A 20,584-nucleotide genomic window follows, 5' to 3' on the forward strand; every position below is an offset into this window, starting at 1 on the left:
GAGCCAGTAGTGTTGCTGCTGCTGGTGCTTCCAGTGGCATGCCAAACAGACACTACAAAGTGCACGATGAAGGACTCCATCCCTATTCCGCACGAGTGGTACCAGCCAGGGGACCTCCTCATTGGTGGGATTGCTTTCTTGAGTGTTTACCATTTCCATGAACTAACCTTCAATGGCCATCCTTCACAGGAGCTGCTCAAGCTACCACAGTAAGGAATGAAACATTTTTTCTCTTGCTTCTTGTAAGGAGACCTTAAACTCTAACCACCTTTATAATGTATGTCAGGATAGACACAGAGCGCATGAGCTGTTTTCACTACAGAATCCTCCTTTTGGGTCTCTTTCTGAATTGTGTGCCTCCTGCATTTATCTGTATCCACTGGGGCCTTTTTTTTTTTTTGAAAAATTTTTATTGGGTTAGAATCCATTATTTCCACATTTACATTCAATTTTCCCCAATTTTTTCATCTCTAACCCCCTCCCTTTCCCCCCCCTTTTTGTTGACTTCCAACAGCTTTCCAACCCTTTGTCCCCTTTCCCTTACTTTTATTAGCTTCCTCTATCTAAAACAAATATATATTCTCCATTATTCTAAGCAGTACATCCTTAACTATTTTTAACATTATATGCCCAAACTGTAAGCCTTTGTTTCCATCTTGGATAAACAATTTATCCCAATTTTTCAATTTCAGGTATTTCTATATATCATAAACCATATAGATCATACATTCGTTTATATCAAACAATTTGACTTATTCTCTATATATATTACTCATTCTATCTTTTTATAATAGTTCTATATATCTCTCCTCACGTAGTCAATCAATTTAACCCATCTATATCTTCAGACATTCAGTTTGGTACAAAACTTGTCAGAAAAAAAAGAAAATATTGTTAGTTAATCGCTCCTTATATTTAGTCCTTATAATTAATTATTTTCTCTATGTTCTGTTTGTTAACCTATATATATCTATATATATGTCAATCTATTAATCTGACTGCTTATTAATTCACATTTATCTCTTCTCCCCCCGGTAAAGTCTCCCCCCTCTACTTCAATACTTCAGTAGTTCTCAAACTGCCACAGTTTTCCTCCCACCTCCCATTTCTTCTCCAGGTATTGTTTCAGCTTCTCCCAGTCTGTGTTGAACTGCCCTGAGTCCAGATCTCTCAATTTTCTTGTCATCTTGTCCATTTCAGCCATATACAGCAATTTGTAAGTCCAATCTTCAATAGTTGGCACTTCTTGTACTTTCCATTTTTGCGCATACAAAAGTCTAGCTGCTGCTGTCATATAAAATATCAACGTCCTGTGTTGGGCTGGAATTCCCTCCATTCCCAAGTTCAGTAGCAGGAGTTCTGGGTTCTTATTAATTTGAAATTGTAAAATTTCACTCATTTCTCTTATTATTTCCCCCCAGTACTGCCTGGCTACCTCACACGACCACCACATATGATAGAGGGAGCCCTCATGCTTCTTACATTTCCAGCATTTATTAGAAGTATTCAAATTCCCTAGCGCAATCTTCTTTGGTGTCATGTACCAACGATAGATCATTTTATAAATGTTCTCTTTGATATTAATACATGTCGTTGTCTTCATTGTAGTTTTCCACAAGTATTCCCATGCCTCCATTGTTATTTCTTTATTAAAGTTTATAGCCCATTTCACCATTTGTGTTTTAACTATCTCATCCTCGGTATACCACTTCAACAGTACTTGGTATACCTTGGATATTCTTTTCTTATCTTCTTTAAGAAGGGTCTGCTCTAGTTCCGAATTCTCTATTCGTATACCTCCCTTTACAGAGTCCGAATTATATAAGTCTCTGATCTGTCCATACTGGAACCAATCGTAATTAGGTGATAGTTCCTCTTGTGTCTTTATTCTAAGTTTGGATGCTTCAGTTTTAGTTATTTCTTTATACGTTAAACATTGTTGTTCATTATCAACAGCTCTCGGGTCTATCACCTCATATGGAACCACCCACAAAGGGGTTCCTTCTTGTAGATAAATTCTGTACTTCTTCCAGATTATGTATAGACTTCTCCGAACAAAGTGATGCAGGAACATCGAGTTGACCTTTACTTTGTCATGCCATAAATATGCGTGCCATCCAAATATTTTTTTATATCCCTCTAGGGCTAATAGTTTCTTGTTCTTTAATGTCATCCATTCTTTCAACCAAACTAGGCAGATTGCATCATGATAAAGTCTCAGATTGGGCAGTTGCATTCCGCCTCTTTCCTTTGCATCTTGTAAAACTTTCACTTTCACTCGAGGCTTCTTGCCTGCCCAAACAAAATCTGATATTTTCCTCTGCCATTTTTCAAATTGTTTGGAGTCTCTGATGATTGGTATTGTCTGTAGCAAAAACATTACTCTTGGTAACACATTCATCTTAACTGCTGCAATCCTGCCCAACCATGACAAATTCAATCTATTCCATTTAATCAAGTCTCTCTCTATCTGAGTCCATAGTTTTTCATAATTGTTTTTGAATAGATCTATGTTCTTTGCAGTTAATTCGACTCCCAAATATTTCACTTTACTTGTTACTTCACAATCCGTTGTTTCCATTAACAATTGTTGTTTCTGCTTAGTCATATTTTTGCATAATATCTTTGACTTCTTTTTGTTAATGAAGAAACCTGCCAAGTCTCCAAACTCCTTGATCTTATCTATCACTCTTGGCATGTTCTCCAATGGGTCCTCTACAATTAACATTATGTCATCCGCAAATGCTCTGACCTTGTATGAATAGTCCTTTATTTTTATTCCACGAATTTCATCATCTTGACGTATTTGTATCATCAGAATCTCCAATACTAAAATGAACAACAATGGAGATAACGGGCAACCTTGTCTTGTTCCTTTACTTATCGTCAATTTCTTGGTCAATTCATCATTCACCACAATTGCTGCAGTCTGGTCTCTATAAATTTCCTTAATTGCTCTGATGAATCTTTCTCCCAATTGTAGCTTTTCCATAGTGGCAAACATAAAGTCCCAGTTTAAATTGTCAAACGCTTTTTCAGCGTCAACAAAGAAGAAACCAACCTCTTTGTCACAACGCTTGTCATAATATTCAATAGCATTGATCACTGTCCTTAAGTTGTCTCTTATTTGTCTGTCTGGCAAAAAGCCTGCTTGTTCCTCCTCTATGACTTCCGAGAGCCACCCCTTCAATCTCTCCGCCAATATCTTCGCAAAAATTTTATAGTCATTGTTGAGTAGCGATATAGGTCTATAATTTTTCACATTAGTCAGGTCTTGGCCCTCTTTTGGGATCAATGATATATTCGCTTCACTCCAAGTTTCTGGAATCCTTTGATCCCTTAAAACCCCATTCATCACCTCTTTTAGGAATGGTGCCAGTTCATTAGCCATTGTCTTATAGAATTTAGCCGTAAGTCCATCTGGCCCTGGCGCCTTTCCTAGATTTGCAGATTGTATTGCCTTACTTATTTCCTCGTCAGTTACTTCACTATTCAACTTATTTCTCCAAGCTTCCGAGATTTCTGGAAGTTTGGTTTTCTCCAAATATGACGCTATTGATTCTTTGTTTACTTCTTTTTTATTATACAGCTTAGCGTAAAATTTATAAAAGGCTCTACTAATGGTAGCCTGCTCCAAATACGTTTTGTTATCTTCGCAAATTTTATTTATTATCTTCTTTTCCCTTTTCTTCTTCAATTGCCATGCCAGGTACTTCCCAGGTTTATTAGCACCCTCAAACGCTTTTTGATTCAGTCTTTTGAGATTCCACTCCAATTCTTTATTGCTCATTGCTGTTAGCTGTTCTTGAAGTATTTTAATTTCCTGGTATACCTTCTTTTTCCCTGGTCTCTTTTTTAGCTGTATTTCTTTGGCTTTTATTTTCTCCTCAATCTCTTGTCTTTTCTCCTCTTTCTTCTTTCTTGCTCTACCATTTAAGTCCATTAGTATGCCCCTTACAACCGCCTTGTAAGCATCCCAAACTTTATTGGTTGGTACTTCTTTATTCACGTTGTATTGTATAAAAAACTTTGTCTCTCTTCTCAGTATTTCCATATTCTCTCTTTCCTGTAACAAGTCCTCATTTATTCTCCATGCTTTCCTTTTTCTCTTTTTTCCAAATTTCCACATAATTGGGTTGTGATCTGAGCCTACCATAGGCATTATTTCTACCTCCTTAGTCCATAATGCTAAGTCTTTTGAGGCCCAGATCATATCAATTCTTGATAATGTAGAATGCCTTGCAGAATAAAAAGTAAACTGTCTGCTTCTAGGATATTCTCTCCTCCATACATCTTCAAGAGTCTCTTGTTGAATCAACTCAAAAAAAAGCTTTGGTAATAGTCCTCTTTTCTTTTGTGCCATTGTAGTCTTTTTGTCTAGTTCCAAGTCTGTCACTCCATTGAAGTCTCCAGCAAGAATTATCTGGTCGTATGCAAGATCGTCTAAATGCTTCCTTAAATCCTCAAAGAAGCTTTCTTTTGCACCGTTAGGTGCATAAAGTCCGACTACCAACACTCTCTTTAAATTCCAAATACATTCCACTGCTACAAATCTAGCTTCCACATCTCTCATAACAAATTTTGGCTGTAGCTCCTCTTTTATGTACAACACCACTCCTCTTTTTTTCTTGTTGGAGGCCGCTACATATTCTTTGCCCAATTTTCCAGATTTTAAATATTTTACATCCTGCTTTCTGATATGGGTCTCTTGCAAACAAACAATGTCACATTTTTGTTTTAGTAGCCAGTGAAAAGTATTTTTCCTCTTATTCGGTGAGTTTAGTCCATTTACATTCCAAGATAATACTTTACACTCCATACTCATGATCTTGTTGGTAAGTCTTTTTCATTGTCCTTAATAAATCGCTCCATCTCTCGCTCAGATCTGATGCGTTTTTTGGCCCCTCCAAACTCAAAGGACACTCCTTCCGGTAACTCCCATCTGTACCTGATTTTCATGTCCTTCAAAATCTGAATTAGCACTTTATATTTTTTCCGGTCCAGTAACACTGATCTGGGCAGTTCCTTCATTATAATAATCGTCTTGCCATCAATCTCCAATGGATCTTGAAACTGTTTTGTCACAATCCTCTCTTTCATATTTCGTGTTGTAAACTGCACAATCACATCTCTTGGTAGTTTCCTCTGGGTTGCTATTCTCGAATTCACACGGTATGCCACATCTAGGATAGCCACAACTTCCTCCTCCTCCTTCCCCAGGTACTCAGCCAACACCTCAGTCATCTGTTCTTGTGCTGACTTTCCTTCCACTTCTGGCAAGCCACGAAAACGTAGCTGCTTCTCCATATGTTTAGTTTCTGCAACTGACATTCTCCCCTTCACCAATCTCATCTCTGTTTGTTGCGTGTCTGCTAAATTCTCCATCGCGTCTTCTACTGTTTTAACTCTCTGCTGCGTTCCTTGTAATTCACTTCGTATTGTTTCCATACCTTTTTTCACTTCTGACAGCTCCGATTTTACTGTCTGTGTAACCTCTTTAACCTCTTTTATCAGCTCCAATTTCGTGTCCTTAAGTTCTTTAATCATATCTAAAAGTTTTTTGTCCAGGTTTTTATCCAGGTTTTCTATTGCCGATTGCCACTCTTTTTTTGACATCGTGGGGCTTGCTTTAGCTCGCTCCCACGAATCCGCTCTCTTCCTTAACTCCGTGGCGTAAAATTTAATGTTTTTCTATTTTAAATGTCCCGGTCTTCTTATAGAAATTAAATTTTAAAGAGTCCAAAATGTCGGGCGTCTTTTCTCTATGGTTTCTCTATGATTTTGTAATCCAAGATGGCCTACTTCCTCTTCCGCTGAAGCCGCGACCCTTCCCCTTTCAAAAATGGCGATTCCCTACTTCCTGCCCTCCAGCAAGGGCCGCTTCTCTCCAGCCACTCTATTGTTATTACGCACTTCCTGTCTCCCGTCTTCCCACAGCAGATCTCGCGATGGTGTCTTTTTCTCACAGCTCCAAAGCCACAGGTATTCAAAACAATAGTCCCATTTCTTTAATAACTTCTTTAAACTTAGTCTCTTTTTAAATTCGATTCCTGCCGAGTCTTCCCCTCCTTTTCACTAGTCTGTTGCAGTTTAAAAATCTACTTTTTTTCCTCTCTGTTTTTATCAATCTGTCCCGTCTCAGAAGATAATGATCTTTACCTTCTCTTCACTTTTCTCGGGTTGTAATCGCTGTTTCGATTTTAAGTTCCCCTCTCAGCTTCTTCCCCCAATCGATGCTTGGGTATGTAGGTCTTATGCCAGCCGAATTGGCCCCAAAACTGCCGCAGAGATTATAGCCGACCCGTCGCAAGGTGGGACCTCAAGGATCGGGGGGAGACTCGTTGTATAGAGCCCCCCCTCGTCCGAGATCTAGCTCACCCTAGGGTCTTGAGCGTTCTTTGCCTGCTCCCCGCCTGAGAGCAGTCGGCCGCGGGCTATTTTCACCCCGCCGGCCGGTTAAAACGGCAGTCCGGTCAGCTCCGCAAGTGGAGCTGCGTTAGACCTCCATGGATCCCAAACAGGAAGTCCTCCACTGGGGCCTTTTGATCTCACAATGAGTTTTCTTTATATGTCAGAGCGAGAGGGAGGCATAAGGAGATATTTGAGGGGTGGTGTGTGTCACACCAAAGTTGAATGAAGTTTGAAATGAGCAAATTCTTTAAAGAACAAATGTATAAGATTGTGGAAAACAGGGGGATGACAGAAATATATAAGAACCATGTTCAAAAGTCAAATTCATGAGTGATTGTGAAGCATGGAAAAATGTATGAAAATGAGAAGATGCTTCATACATAACAGGAATTCAGATTTTTTTAAAAATAATGTTGACACAGGTATTGGAGACAAACTATGAAAAGAATCCAAATAACTGCTGTTAGTACTCTCTTAATGATAAGGAACAGTCAATAGGACTCCAGAAGGATTACATAATGTGAGAGTAGTACAGTCAATATCAAGGACATGTCAATAAGCAATACCATAGGAAAGAAAATGCATGTTTACAAAGACATGGCAAAAAATCCAATATAGATATGCTGAAGCTCTTACCTATTTCTCCCGATCTTCTCTTTCCCTCCAGTTGCACTTTTTCTGCCCAGTAAAATCTCTGACGTCATTTTAGACTGTGTTTTGTTGTCCCTCCCAGTTCTTTCTGAATATTCATCATGGTTTTCTTCTCTACTTAGTAGACACAATATTTTCTTCTTCTTTCTAATGCTGAAATCTCGTGATGTTTATATGATTTGACAGACAGCAGCTTCTCTCTTTTTTCCATGTGTTTCTCTGTTTGTTTTAAATGAAAAGCTGTCTTGTTAGCATCATGCATCCCTCATTTTGAATTTTGAAAATGTTTCCCTGCTATTTCTTTGCTTTAGTTTAACGTTGGGATCCAACACAGACCAAAACGTTCCTGACACCCCCACTCTTTTTAGTCCTTTGACTCAATGAAATTATATACCTCAAGAAGTTGTGGACTGTGATGAACAATCTGGGGGGTGGGTAGCAGGAAGGGAGAATTGGTGGCAACTGCAAAATGAGACTGGATCCAAATCTATTTTTTTCAAAATGGTCACATATACATTGATAAGAGTAAAAGAATATATGGGGAGAATGGATGAAAACATTTTGGACCATATGTGCTGTGAAACATTTTGCTGATGAAAAACAGGGAACAATAGTTCCAGATGTTGCACACCAAACTCTTTTAGCCTGCATTCCCTCCTACATGGTAAAATCTAGCAGACCACACGCTGAAGGTGTGATGCATTTATTCACTCAAGAAAAGCAAAATGTGATATGGAACAGCCTGGTTTGGAGATTATGACATAATGATAGAGTAACATGTTTAAATGTTCTTACTTCATCCTGCTAAGTTTTCAATCCTGGCTCTTGAAGGTGTTATGAAACCTTTGCTTTTAAAAGTCTTGAATCAGTTCTTTCTTGAGCCTGGCTTTGAAATTCTAAAGAACCTCAACTGAAAACCAAGAAACTCAAAATGGGAGCAAACTTGTTCTTCTAATATGAAGCTACCTCCACAATGTAGCATAATGAGCAAAGAAATGCTTGCTTTATAAACAATTACAAATAAATTGCAGCTAAAGCTTTCAGAGGAAGACCCCTATTTGTCTGAATGCATAAAACAACTCTCCTGTTAAGGGACATTTAAATCTCCTTACAGTATGTTCACGAAGTTCTACCAGCACATCCTTGCATTGGTGTTTGCAGTAAATGAGATCAATGAGAACCCCGAAATCTTGTCCAATGTCACTCTCGGGTTCCACATCTATGACAGCTACAGCGACCTGAGGATGGCCTATCGTACTACTCTGGATATGTTGTTCAAACTGCATAGATATTTTCCAAACTATGAATGTGACACTCAGAAAAACCTAATGGCTGTCATTGGGGGACTCAGCTCTGATATCTCCTTCTGTATGGCAAACATCCTACGTCTTTACAAGATTCCGCAGGTAGGATCTGTGCATGGGAGGGATTTCACAAACTGTACTCTTTTCTGTAGGATTAAGAACCTAAGAAGAGCCCTGCTGGATCAGAGCGGTGGTCCATCTAGTTCAGCATCCTGTCTCACGAAGTGGCTAAGCAGTTAGTCTGCAGGGCCAACAGTAGGCCATACTGATCTGAACTGATCCTCCACAAGGTCAGCAATCAGGGAGAAATATGGTTAATGGCAAAATCAATCACTGCCTGATAAAGAACAAAATAAATATAAGACAGATGGGTCTTCCTTGACCTGACTTACCTTGGCTCCTGCAGGGGCCAAAGATGCTCAGAGGATTGTTTCAGTGGGTGGAGATCCTATCTTCAAATTAGGCAGAGTTATTGGCCTTTCAGAAGCCACAAAGACACCACCAGTGGCCTCACAAGGGGCAATGGATGGGAGGGAGCCACAACACAATGTGGGGGGGGGGGTCTCAGGAAGTACTGGGTATATACATTTTTTGGAAAATTTCTTTCTCATGACTGTTTCCCAGAAATTGCATCATGTACTCTAATGATTCAGGAAAATGTGTCTATTAATTGTTAACATGAAAAAAGATATGAGCTCATCCCTAAAATGTCTTTGTATTTCCCTTTAGCTCCCGTATGGCTCATTTGCCCCCAAGGAGAGGGTTGCAATACAAGTGACTTCATTTATTCATATGATTCCTAATGAATCTCGTCAGTATATGGGGATTATCTGGTTGCTTCAGCATTTTGGATGGAGATGGGTTGGGCTCTTTGCTGCAGATGACGATGACGGAGAACATTTCTTGCAGGTACTGGAGCCATTGCTGTCCCAGAATGGAATATGTTTGGACTTCACAGAAAGAATCTTAAACCAAGAGCATTTGAATTCCTTTCACGTTCTTGCAGATTTAGTCTCAAACATATATGTGCCTCTCATTGATAGCACAGCCAACACATTTATCCTCTATGGAGATATTAAGACTATTGCAGCACTTAATGCCTTGCTGCTACTAGGCAATCTGAAATACAAGGAAATCTCTTCGTTTAGGAAGGTGTGGGTTATGACTACCCAGGTGGATTTTGCATTATCAGGCTTTCAAAAGGGATGGGATTTTGAGTTCTTCCATGGTGCCCTTGTCTTCAGAATTCACTCAAACGAGCTTCTAGAATTCCACAAATTTCTTCAGGACATGAAACCTCCTGGGAAACAAGGAGACGGTTTCTTCAAGGACTTCTGGGAGCAAGCATTTGACTGTACATTTTCCAGTGCCTTGGAGCCAACAGATGTTAATGGTACATGTACTGGGGAGGAGGCGTTGGAGATCCTCCCTGCGCCTTTTTTTGAAATGCACACAACTGGCCACAGCTACAGTATCTACAATGCTGTCTATGCCATAGGGCACACTTTGCAACTCATGTACTCTTCCAGATCTAAGCAGAGATTGATGATGGGTGGTCAAAGAGCTGAACTTCAAGATGTCTCACCTTGGCAGGTAATGCTTCCACAAACATGTCAGGATGGAGGTGGAGGTCACATTCTATTGCCTCTGAGGTTTTATGGTTTTCTCAATTTCTGGGCAAATGGGAGAGAAAAAAGGTAGCCAGCCTTCCTGGATCCCTAATTGCAAAAGAAACTCTGGTGTAAAGGAACTCAAGGTTCCACAACGAACAGCAAAAGAGATTTAGTATAATATTTTATATTTTTCTAGTATTAAAGTGCAAAGTGCTAATATAGTGCAAAACTCAAGAAACCAATCTATATACAGTATAAATAACCTTACAATAAATAATCAATCAATAGTATAAATCAGCAGGATCAACTGAAGTGTTTCTTCAAACCATCAGCCAACTGAAGCTGAATATTTCCTCACAGGAATCATTATCTAATGGATGGGCACAGTATTTACAATAGCTTGTCACCAAGTCGGTTGATCCAGATGGAAGTTATAAAATGAAATGGGAATTGGAAACATGCCGGCTAAAACCCGTAGGCTGATGGTTTGAAGAAACACTCAGCTTCAGTTCTTATGCTGGATAATGGACTTGGAGTTCACCATCTTGATGTCTGCCTGAAATATCAATTAATGAACTTTTCACCGGTTGGACTTTAAGAAGTATTGATTGGTCCTGCTCATTTATACTATTGATTGATTATTTATTGTAAGTTTATTTATACTGTATATAGATTGGTTTCTTGAGTTTTACACTATATTAGCACTTTGCCCTTTAATACTAGAAAAATATAAACAATTATACTAAATCTCTTTTGCTGTTTGTTGTGGAACCTTGCGTTCCTTTACACCGGAGTTTCTTTTGCATTTAGGTTGCCTTCTCTGGTGGAGCCCTTCTAGCTTCAGTTTTGTACTTCCTGGATCCCTGTGCAGCTTGGCTCCCTCTCTTGTTCTGCTTGCCTTTTCCTTCTCTTTGAGTTGCTGCCACCTTCTGGCCCTCAAATGGCTCCTCCTCCTAAACAGCTCCTAAAGGCTTTCACCCCCTTTACTGCTTTCCCATTAAAAGGTTCCACTCACATGTAACTTGGGGATGAAGAGATCACCTTCTGCCCTCTACCCCTTGCCTCTCCTGGGGAACTGTGTCCCAACTGGGTGTGGAATGATCTTGGAGTCCAGACTAACAGCATCCAAATTATGAGAGAGTTTAATAACATAATTGAAGTGTAAGCATGCAAGCAAGGACTCAAAGGAAAAGTGGTATAAGCACAAATCCTTGGACCCTGTTCTCACTTATCCCTAACATTAAAGTATGGACAAAGAAGAAACAACCACAGCCCGGCTATTGAAAAACACTTCCTCTTATGATAGGGCTGAGCAGGAGTTTTTGGAAGGGGTTGCATCTGTGATTCAGGAGGTACAAGGAGATGAGAATCGAGAGCCCCTGCTTCATATCTAATTGCAATATCTTTTAAAAAACCAAAAAATTGTAGGCAACCAAGAGAATTAACTGTCTGGAGTGCCTGCAGGAAGGTTAAAGAATCTGGAACTTTTAAGTTTAGAAAAAAAGATGACCAAGAAGGGACAGGATAATGGTTTAAAAAATTATGCCAGGGTGGAAAAAGTGGATTAAAAAATATGTATCAGTTATAGGCCACCTTTCTCATTGAGACTCAAGATGGATTACATTGTGCGAGTCAGTACAATTAATATCATGACATTTCAATATACATTTAATGGGTATATCTATGCAATTTGTAAGATTTATAGAAAAAGAAATAATGAAAAAAAAGGTTTTTAACAGTGTTGAAACAGAGCATAGGCAAGTTCCATGACTGAATTATTAAACAGCTTAGGAACTACCCAGTAGCTGAACCACTGGTGTGATCCAGCAGGTACTCCTCACCGAGTACAACAAAATGGCTGCATTGCTGCAGAAAACAGAAGCGGCCTTTAAACAAGTTATTACTTGGAATTCATTAATGGGACTAGAAATGGAAAGAGCTGCATTTATTATAAGATGTCAAAATGTAATAGGATATAAGGACGAAGATTTAAGGACTGAATTCACAGAAGCTCTTGCTGAATTTTTGGAAGAGGAACCAGTGGAGATGACCAAAGAAATTGATTTAACATACAGAGTTAACTCCCTATACGCAAAGAAGAATAAGGTGCCAAGAGAAGTTTACATTAAATTTCCACAATGCATAACTAGAGATCATGTTCTGAGAATGCTTTGTGACAAACCACTCAAGATTTGAGGTAAAGACATAAGAGTTCTAAAAGAAACTCCATGGAAAATAAGACAGAAGAGAAAGGAGTATACACCTTTAATAACTCAATTAAAAGAAGATGAAATTGCTTTCCAATGGTTAACCCCTGAAGGAGTTATTTTCCAGTTTGAAGGACAGAGATTTAAGATTGACTCAGTATACAAGATGGAGAACTTTATGGAAAGATACAGAAGGAAAGAGAAGCAAACAGACAGTAAGAAAAAGAGATCAAAGAAGGAAGAAGGTGCAGAAAAAGACGAAGGAACCTTGACACAGAACTGTTCAATAGCATCAGAAGAAGAGGCAGGACCATGAAAGAGCAAAACTCCAAGTCACAAATCACAACTGATGAGAGTGACAAGAAGAAATAAGGAAGATAGTAAAAAAGAAAAAATATAATGGAGGTGAAACCTATAAAAAAAATTTCATCCAACATTAATGGACTAAACTTATGAGAAAAAAGAAAAAAAATTCTAAACAATTAAGAATTTTGAACACAGATGTTACCTGCCTGCTAGAAACCCATATTAGAAAGAAAGACAAGCATTACCTACAATGTAAAAAACTTGGAGATACCTTTTTTACTGCAGATTTGACTAAGAAAAGAGGTATAGTAGCATATATTTAAAAAGAATTGAAACCAACTTTGATATATTCAACGGAAGATGGCAGACTACTACTGGTTGAAATCTTTATTGGGGAGAAGAAGACCTTATTGGCAATGATATACGCGCCAAATGACCACCAGGAAAAATTCTACTACAGCTTGAATGAAACCTTGGCAAGGTTTGACTATATGGATGTATGCTTAATTGGGGACTTTAATGCGGTATTTGACCATGACTTAGCTAGGAAGACAACAAAGAAATCTAAGAACTCAAAAGGGCTTTTCCCAAGTTCCTTTCTTAGACTGGCAGAAGAATATAAGTTGATTGACATATGGAGAGCAAGGAACCTAACAGGAAGAGATTACACGTTTTACTCAGACTGTCATAAGTCCTGGTCCAGAATCGACATGTGTTGGAGCTCCACAGGTTTAGTACAAGAAATTAGAGATGTGGATATACTTCCCAGAAAGTATGCAGATCACAATCCCTTACTACTGAAAATAGCAGAAACAACAAGGAAATTTAGATGGAAGTTGAATACACAACTACTGAAGAATAAAAATGTAGTAATAGTGGCCAGAATTCATGTAGTAATAGTGGCCAGAATTTTTTTAGCGTTTTATTGTAAATGTCAAATAATACCTCAACAAGAGGAATTAGTAGTGAAGATAATGGACACTGCGGAAATGGACAAGTTAACTTCAGTAATAAAAGGACAAATGGAGGAAGACTTCTTTGTGCCATGGACTCCCTTCTACAAATGGATTAAAGATAAATATAGAGGCTAAAATGTAGTAAGGCAATATGGTTTGAAATATCAAAAATCACAGTCATCTCTGTATTAGGATAAAGTATGAGATGTGGATAACTAGAATGTTGACATAAGCAAGCCTAATGAAACCTTTGTGTAATTTTTCTCTCTCTTTCTTTTTGCTTTCCTCTCTCACTCTTTTCTCTCTTTTTTCTTACTTTCTATCTGTATGGAAAATCAATAAAATATTTATTTAAAAAACCCCAAAATGGCTACATCGCCAGTCTGGGTCTAGATGAAATGACACAAAATGTATCAGCAAGGAACAATATCTGTAAATCCTGGCATGAAGACATCGATATATTAGTATCTTTTTTTCCTTCTTCAACCAGATTGACCAGTTCCTTCAAGGCATTTTATTTAATAACTCAGCTGGTGAAACAATATCCTTTAATGATAAGCGAGAAATGGGAGCTAGATTGGACATAATGAACGTTGTCACTTTCCCAAACAAATCCTTCGAGATGGTGAATGTTGGAAGAGTGGATCCCAGTGGTGTGGAAGGGAAAGAATTCATGATTCATGAGGATTTGATTGTCTGGCCAAGAAGTTTTAATAAGGTGATGATTATAAAGTACAAGCAGGGGACCCCCAAAGAATTGTGGGGGCATCTCACAATACTCTTGCAGTTGCCACAATGATACTGAGGTTCTTAAAGCTATGGGCACTGCTTCTATTATTTGGGGGTGGGGTGGGGAAGTTAATCTCCTAATAGACTTTTTTTTTAGATTTCAGATTTTCTCACAAATTTGGGTCGTTTTTCAGGTTTGTAGAACCATCTGCCTTGTCTGTTCATGTCTCCCATCTCCAGATTATCCACAGATCTGACCGTCTTCAAAATTAGATATACTGATTTGGATGACTGGAGCTGAAGAGTCCCAATTCTAGGGGTTTTTTTCGCTGAGAACGCTCAATAATTCACATTCAAAAACTAAAGGGAAATTTGACTTCAAATTGCCAAATATTTGAAAACATACGAAACACCATGACCTCATATCCATGCTTTTGTTAAAATTTGGAGGGTTTGTGAGGGAGGCAGATAACATTTCTGCTATGGAGTGAAGGCTGAGCAACGCATATCATTTCTTTGGTTTTTATATTTTCCTCATGAAAGAGAGATGCTGCAAAAATAATATCCTGATCTGAAATGTACTAGCAGGTTACTGGATCCCTAATGTTCTATGAAATTCCATTTCAACAGTTGGTTTCTGATAGGAGAATTTAAAAAAAATTGTACTCTGCTGTGAATTATTAATTTCCCTACTACTGCTTCCCCAAATATATTCCAAGACTCCAATCACAGGGATACCAAAGAGATATGAATTTTATTATTTCCAAATAAAGGTCAGTTGCATACTCTCACCCCATAAGCATAAAGAACAGTTACATCAGAGAATCTAATATACCTTTGCACTAATTGTTTACAGAATAAAAAATGAAAAAGGTTAATACAAACATCCCTTCCGAATTACATTTTCCCAGAATGCATGGCCCCCAAAACACTTAAGTGACAGGTCAGTTATACAAACATTTCAAAAGCCAGAGCCATATTTTTGTTATGAGTTGGAAACACTTTTGGGAAGAAGCTTCTCCAAGGCTAAAATCTTGGTCATGGAATAAAAACAAGATGATATTTACTGTTTGCTCAGAGACTTTTCTTGTCCACCACAATTTCAGGCTGATCTGCAGAAGTGAGGGAGAAAGAATTTGCCCTCAGAACCAGTTTACCTCATGTGTCTGTGTGTTTTTGCTTGAATGAATGCTCACATATTAGTTTTAGAGGAGGGGTCCCCCAAAATCCCTTGTTTCATCAGCTAATGTCCCATCCTAAATCCTTTCCCCCATTTTTCGATAGGGACAGCCCCTGTCTCTGTGTAATGACCGCTGCAAGCCCGGCTACCAGAAGAAAAAAAAGGAAGGGGAGAAATTTTGCTGCTATGATTGTACTCCATGCCCAGAAGGGAAGATCACAGACAAGACAGGTAGTTGATGTGTGGCCACATTGTGTGCATAATGCCTTTGATAATCCACTCCTGCAAGGAACTAGTGTGGAATATGGATTTAATGAAAGAGATTTTATATACCATTTCTGTGCCTTTCAGTATTATACTTTCAGTATTATGCACTTTTACTAGGCTCAGGAGCTATTATAGTATTTGTAACCCAACTTGCAAGAAAATGAAACTTGAAACAAAAGACCAAAGAAGAATGTATGGTAAACGTGTTAATCACTGTGAGAACTGAGAATTAACAGTACAATGCTTTCTATATGGTCGAGATGCACCTGTCACACACCTGCTGTATGATTTTAATACAGAAAGCTCTTTGTAAGAACTGTCTATCTAAAATGTAGCAATAGGACCTTGTAGAAAAAGATAGAAAGAAAGAAGAATTTAGCTGTAAGCAAGTTAGAACAGAGGAACTGTCCAACGTTAACAGAACATATCAGAGAGGGGGAGATAGCTCTCCTCCCACGGAATTTGGAGGAAGCATCTCTGAAACTAGAACTGCTCAACACTAGGACCGTATACACCACAGAAGGCACCTGGCTCACTACAGGATCAAGGGCTGCAAGTCTGTCTCTTCTTCACTATTGTGTGATCTCTTCATGGGCCTGCTGTCTTTCTTGGTCCTGTCAGGTGAGGGGAGAATAGGGCTGCCAAGTCTGAGTGGGTTAGTTCCTGGAGATCTGAGGAGAAGAAGGAGCCCAATAGGGATGTGGTGCCAAAGACTCAACCCTCTGTAGTTGCTATTGTGTTTCCAGGGGAGGTCAGTGATCATTCCAGGAGAACTCCAGGCCCCACTTGCAAGCTGGGTGCCTTGGGGGAGAACCTGGGGGCTGATCCTCTGAGTCTCGCCCACGGGAGCTACTCTTGCATCTGAGAAGTTGAGAGTGGTTCACTGAGCTGAGGCTTCAGGAGAAGACCTTCAGCCAAGACCCCGGAGTCCGGGAACTCTGGAGGTGATTCCAGTCTGGTATTGCTGGGCATATTCTGAGCCCTGAATCTTCCCTTGAGGTGTTTGTCCTCTGAAGAGTCTGTTTCTAAGTCCAGCCCAGGAAGAGTCTTGACAATCTCTTACTAGCCACCCCCATTAATACAGTTTAGCCAACAGTGCTCTAAGCCTTGTTTGAGATGTAAGGGCTAGCCAAATGGCACCCATTGTCCTCGTAATGCTCTTCAAAATGTTGTGGTAATTCTCACTCTTATATATATAAAGACAAGTCTCCTGACATTCATTAATGCCCAGCCCATACCCTTGGACGTAGAAACATGAAATTTGGAGAGTACATTCCTTTCATGATGTAAAACCCACTAAGAAGGGATTTTCAGAAATTCATTTCCCTAAAGGTGTAAAAAGAGGTAAAACGTGTTTTCCCAAAGGGATACAGTTTCCCTGCTGCTGCCTGCTTGCACCCCACCCACTGCCAGCTTGGCGACTCTTCCCTGACTGGGCCAACCTTTCAAGGTCATTTGCATATGCGGCCTGATTGGGCCTCACCCCCCACACACCATTCTAAACAGTATACAGTTGCTATTGTGAGTCATTGAATGTGTCCTGAGGTAAAATAGACCTCCCAGTCTCCCCCTAAAAGTTGACCAGGGTTGCCAATCTCCCTGTGGAGCGTGGCTTTCCTGTATGGCTGACAGGCTCCTTACTGCTTGCACCTCCCCCTTCTCTGATTGGTCAGCTGTGGAATTCTTAGTTTTGAGGTAAAAATCAATTAAAGGAACCTTCAGACAGTTGAAGAAAGTCGATACAAGACTCCAGAATAGGGATAACATGCTTTGCTTTATTTAAACACTTTTGTGAAGCTTGGGTACTATGCTATTTTACTACAAAACCAACTCCAAAAAAAACCCCAAACCCAAATAATGTTACTTACCGAAAGTATTATAACGGGATTTAAAGTAATTAAATATCATATTGAAGCACCGATATCAAGCAAGTTGATAATAAAAGTCAGCAAGAATGAGCGCCTATAAAATGCCTCCTTTCTATAAAAAAGCAAACACTGAGAAGTCATTGCAAGGAATTTCTCCCTCTCTGACCTAATTTCAAAGTTGGACCTGAATTGGAATGGATGGAACTTGGACCTGAATTGAGACTGAGATATGACCCAGCTATAAAATGTTATATAGATGGTATTTAACACTGAAAAAATTAGCCATAGCTAATAAGCAGCTATCTAATAAGTGTTGGAAATGTAAGGATCATGAAGGTTCTCTATTTCATATGTGGTGGACTTGCCGTAAGGCTAGAGACTTTGGGGCTAAAATATGTGCTGAGATGTCTTTGATACTCCAGTATAATGTTGTTAAAAATCCAGAAATGTTGTTATTATCTTTGCACTTAGAAGATGTTAATAGAAACGACAAGACATTGCTATATTGTATGATAATAGCAGCAAGAATATTATATGCTCAATACTGGAAGAAAGAAGAAATACCTGAAATTGAAGAATGGACAAACAAATTGTTGTACATGGCTGAAATGGACAAACTAACAAGAAACTTGAAGGATCAAGATCCAAAAGCATTTTTGGAAGATTGGAAAAAGCTGAAAAAATATATGGAAAAGAAATGGGATGTTAAGGGACAATTGTGGTCTTTTGAAGGGTTTTAATGATACTAAGTAAGATAAGATATAGTTAAGATCTTTACTAATAATAAGATAAGAACAACTATAATATAGAAATAATGTGATACTAATAGCGGGAGGTTCGAGTGCTGTTGGAAGTCAACATCGAAAAGAGGGAGGGGAGGGGGTGGGGAAATATACTTGTGGGAATTGAAATGGATTGAATTTGTGTTTTAATCTGACTATATATTGACCCATCCAATAAAAATGTATTAATTAAAAAAGAGAGACTGAAATACAACCCATTTCCCTTTTTTCCAGATATGGAGGATTGTATCAAGTGTCCTGAAGATCAGTATCCAAGGACAGAAGGTGATCGATGTGTGCCCAAGACTCTACAGTTTCTGTCTTATCAAGAACTTTTAGGGATCATTTTGATGGCTGTTGCTCTTTCTTTTTCCCTGATCACATTTTGGGTTCTAGCAATTTTCATCACACACCAAGATACCCCCATAGTTAAGGCCAACAACCGCCATATCACCTACGCTCTCCTCATTTCCCTCTTGCTGTGCTTCCTCTGTTCCTTGCTCTTCATTGGACGACCTGGGCAGATGACCTGTTCCATCCAACAATCTGCTTTCAGTATCATCTTTTCAGTGGCTGTTTCCTGTGTGCTGGCCAAAACCATCACTGTGGTTGTAGCTTTCATGGCTACCAAACCGGGATCCAACATCAGGAAATGGGTGGGGAAAAGACTGGCCAACTTCATTGTCCTTTCCTGTTCCCTTATTGAAGCAGCCATTTGTATTGTGTGGCTAGGAACCTCTCCCCCGTTTCCCGATTCTGACTTGCATTCGCTGACTAGGGAGATCATAGTTCAGTGCAATGAAGGATCTGCCATCCTGTTTTATATTTCCTTGGGCTACATGGGACTTCTGTCCCTCATCAGCTTGAGTGTGGCTTTCCTAGCCAGGCATCTGCCAGACAGCTTTAATGAAGCCAAGTTCATCACCTTCAGCATGCTGGTATTTTGCAGTGTTTGGGTGTCTTTCCTTCCAACCTACCTGAGCACCAAAGGGAAATACATGGTCGCCGTGGAGGTCTTTTCTATCTTGGCATCTGGTGCTGGGTTGCTGATCTGCATCTTTTCCCCCAAATGCTACATTATTGTTCTGAGGCCTGAGCTGAATAATAGGGAACAGCTAATGAGGAGGGCAAAAAATTAAAACCATCCTATTATTTGTATTCTGGATCATATATAGAAAAATGACCATGGGTCTAATAGAGGTGTCAGTCTAATCCATTCATCTCACACATCTGAAGGAAATACAAACAATTTATGACTAATTCCTATAAATTACACTTGTGATCGCATGATTACTGAATATTGTTTCTTGACATGGAGAATTTTGGAGTTTTAAATGAGCATATATGGAATGTCCACATGTACCATTACTGTCAAATGTGTATAGGGGTATGTATGGATTGAACTGAATTGAAAAGTGGATTTCACTACACGCACAGCAACCGTTTTTCAGACAATGGAAGAGGTCTCTTGAAGGACGTTGTGCTTTCCTCTTGCTGACTCACTTAAGAGCCGAGGCTGGATCCTTTTTGTGTGCCTGTCTCCATCTTGTGGCGTGTGGAGTTGCAGGCACAGAACTAGCAGCCGTCAGGCAGTTCAGCGGGAGGAAAAATTTGTTCCTGGAGGTATTTGAAGACATACTTGTGTGACTTCAGAGAGAAGCAAGCCAGCACCCTTTTGACCTCAGATCAGATTTGTTCTAGGAAATGTTCCAATTTTGCATTGAATTGCTGTATGGAGTCAACCAGAGTTGTCATGAGAAGGGGAATTTCTTTTTCCAAAATTCACTTTTCTATATAGATCCATTGATTCCTTTTATTCTTCCCCCCGCCTGCTTTAAAAGCAAGGTTTCTCTTTCATTTCTCTTTGTAGGGAAATCAATTGCGCTCTTTTCTATCCTCAGTGCTTTCAGTTATTTTATGTTACGCACCACAAGGTGGTGCTCTAGCAGGAGGACAGGAAGTTTTGGGAAGACATTGCCTGCCTCTGAGCAGCTAGTCAAACTCTGAAATTTGGTTTAACTTCTTTCCCTGCCCTTCCTCTCTTCAAATTTCCTATTTATTCATAACAGAATTGATTAGAAACAGACTCCAAATTCCTAAACAGAGGAAATGAGACTGATTGTTGGATTTCAGGGAGAAACTGGGTAAAATGGAATGAACAGAATTTGTCTTAATGATAGAGTCAGCTATGATTTCTTCAAAAGATTTGCAGTTTATTTGCCCAGAATAGAAACGAAGACAAAAGAGAGTCTCCACAGAACAACTTCCGTTGTTGCTTTCTTGACCAAATGTTATAACCAGTACATTGTC

At 39.2% G+C, this 20,584-nt stretch overlaps 1 protein-coding gene across 1 annotated transcript; it reads left to right on the forward strand.

The window, feature by feature from the left end:
- Positions 1 to 66: 66 nt before the first annotated feature.
- On the forward strand, positions 67 to 19,413 carry LOC129330267 (vomeronasal type-2 receptor 26-like). Its single transcript, XM_054980306.1, has 6 exons — positions 67 to 209; positions 8,177 to 8,468; positions 9,096 to 9,959; positions 13,939 to 14,166; positions 15,462 to 15,588; positions 18,509 to 19,413. Exons 1-6 carry the CDS (start codon positions 67 to 69, stop codon positions 19,411 to 19,413), a joined length of 2,559 nt encoding a protein of 852 aa, XP_054836281.1.
- The last annotated feature ends 1,171 nt before the right edge of the window (positions 19,414 to 20,584 follow it).

The sequence above is a fragment of the Eublepharis macularius genome, chromosome 5, assembly GCF_028583425.1.
Source record: "Eublepharis macularius isolate TG4126 chromosome 5, MPM_Emac_v1.0, whole genome shotgun sequence".
In the NCBI taxonomy this organism is placed as follows: Eukaryota; Metazoa; Chordata; class Lepidosauria; order Squamata; family Eublepharidae; genus Eublepharis; species Eublepharis macularius.

Bases quoted from the DNA above. Each gene is read 5' to 3' on its own strand.
- LOC129330267 (XM_054980306.1), top strand. From the start codon at position 67: ATGAAGGACTCCATCCCTATTCCGCACGAGTGGTACCAGCCAGGGGAC. The intron at 210-8,176 runs GTAAGGAATGAA...ATCTCCTTACAG, and splicing joins GAGCTGCTCAAGCTACCACA to TATGTTCACGAAGTTCTACC. The intron at 15,589-18,508 runs GTAGTTGATGTG...CCTTTTTTCCAG, and splicing joins GAAGATCACAGACAAGACAG to ATATGGAGGATTGTATCAAG.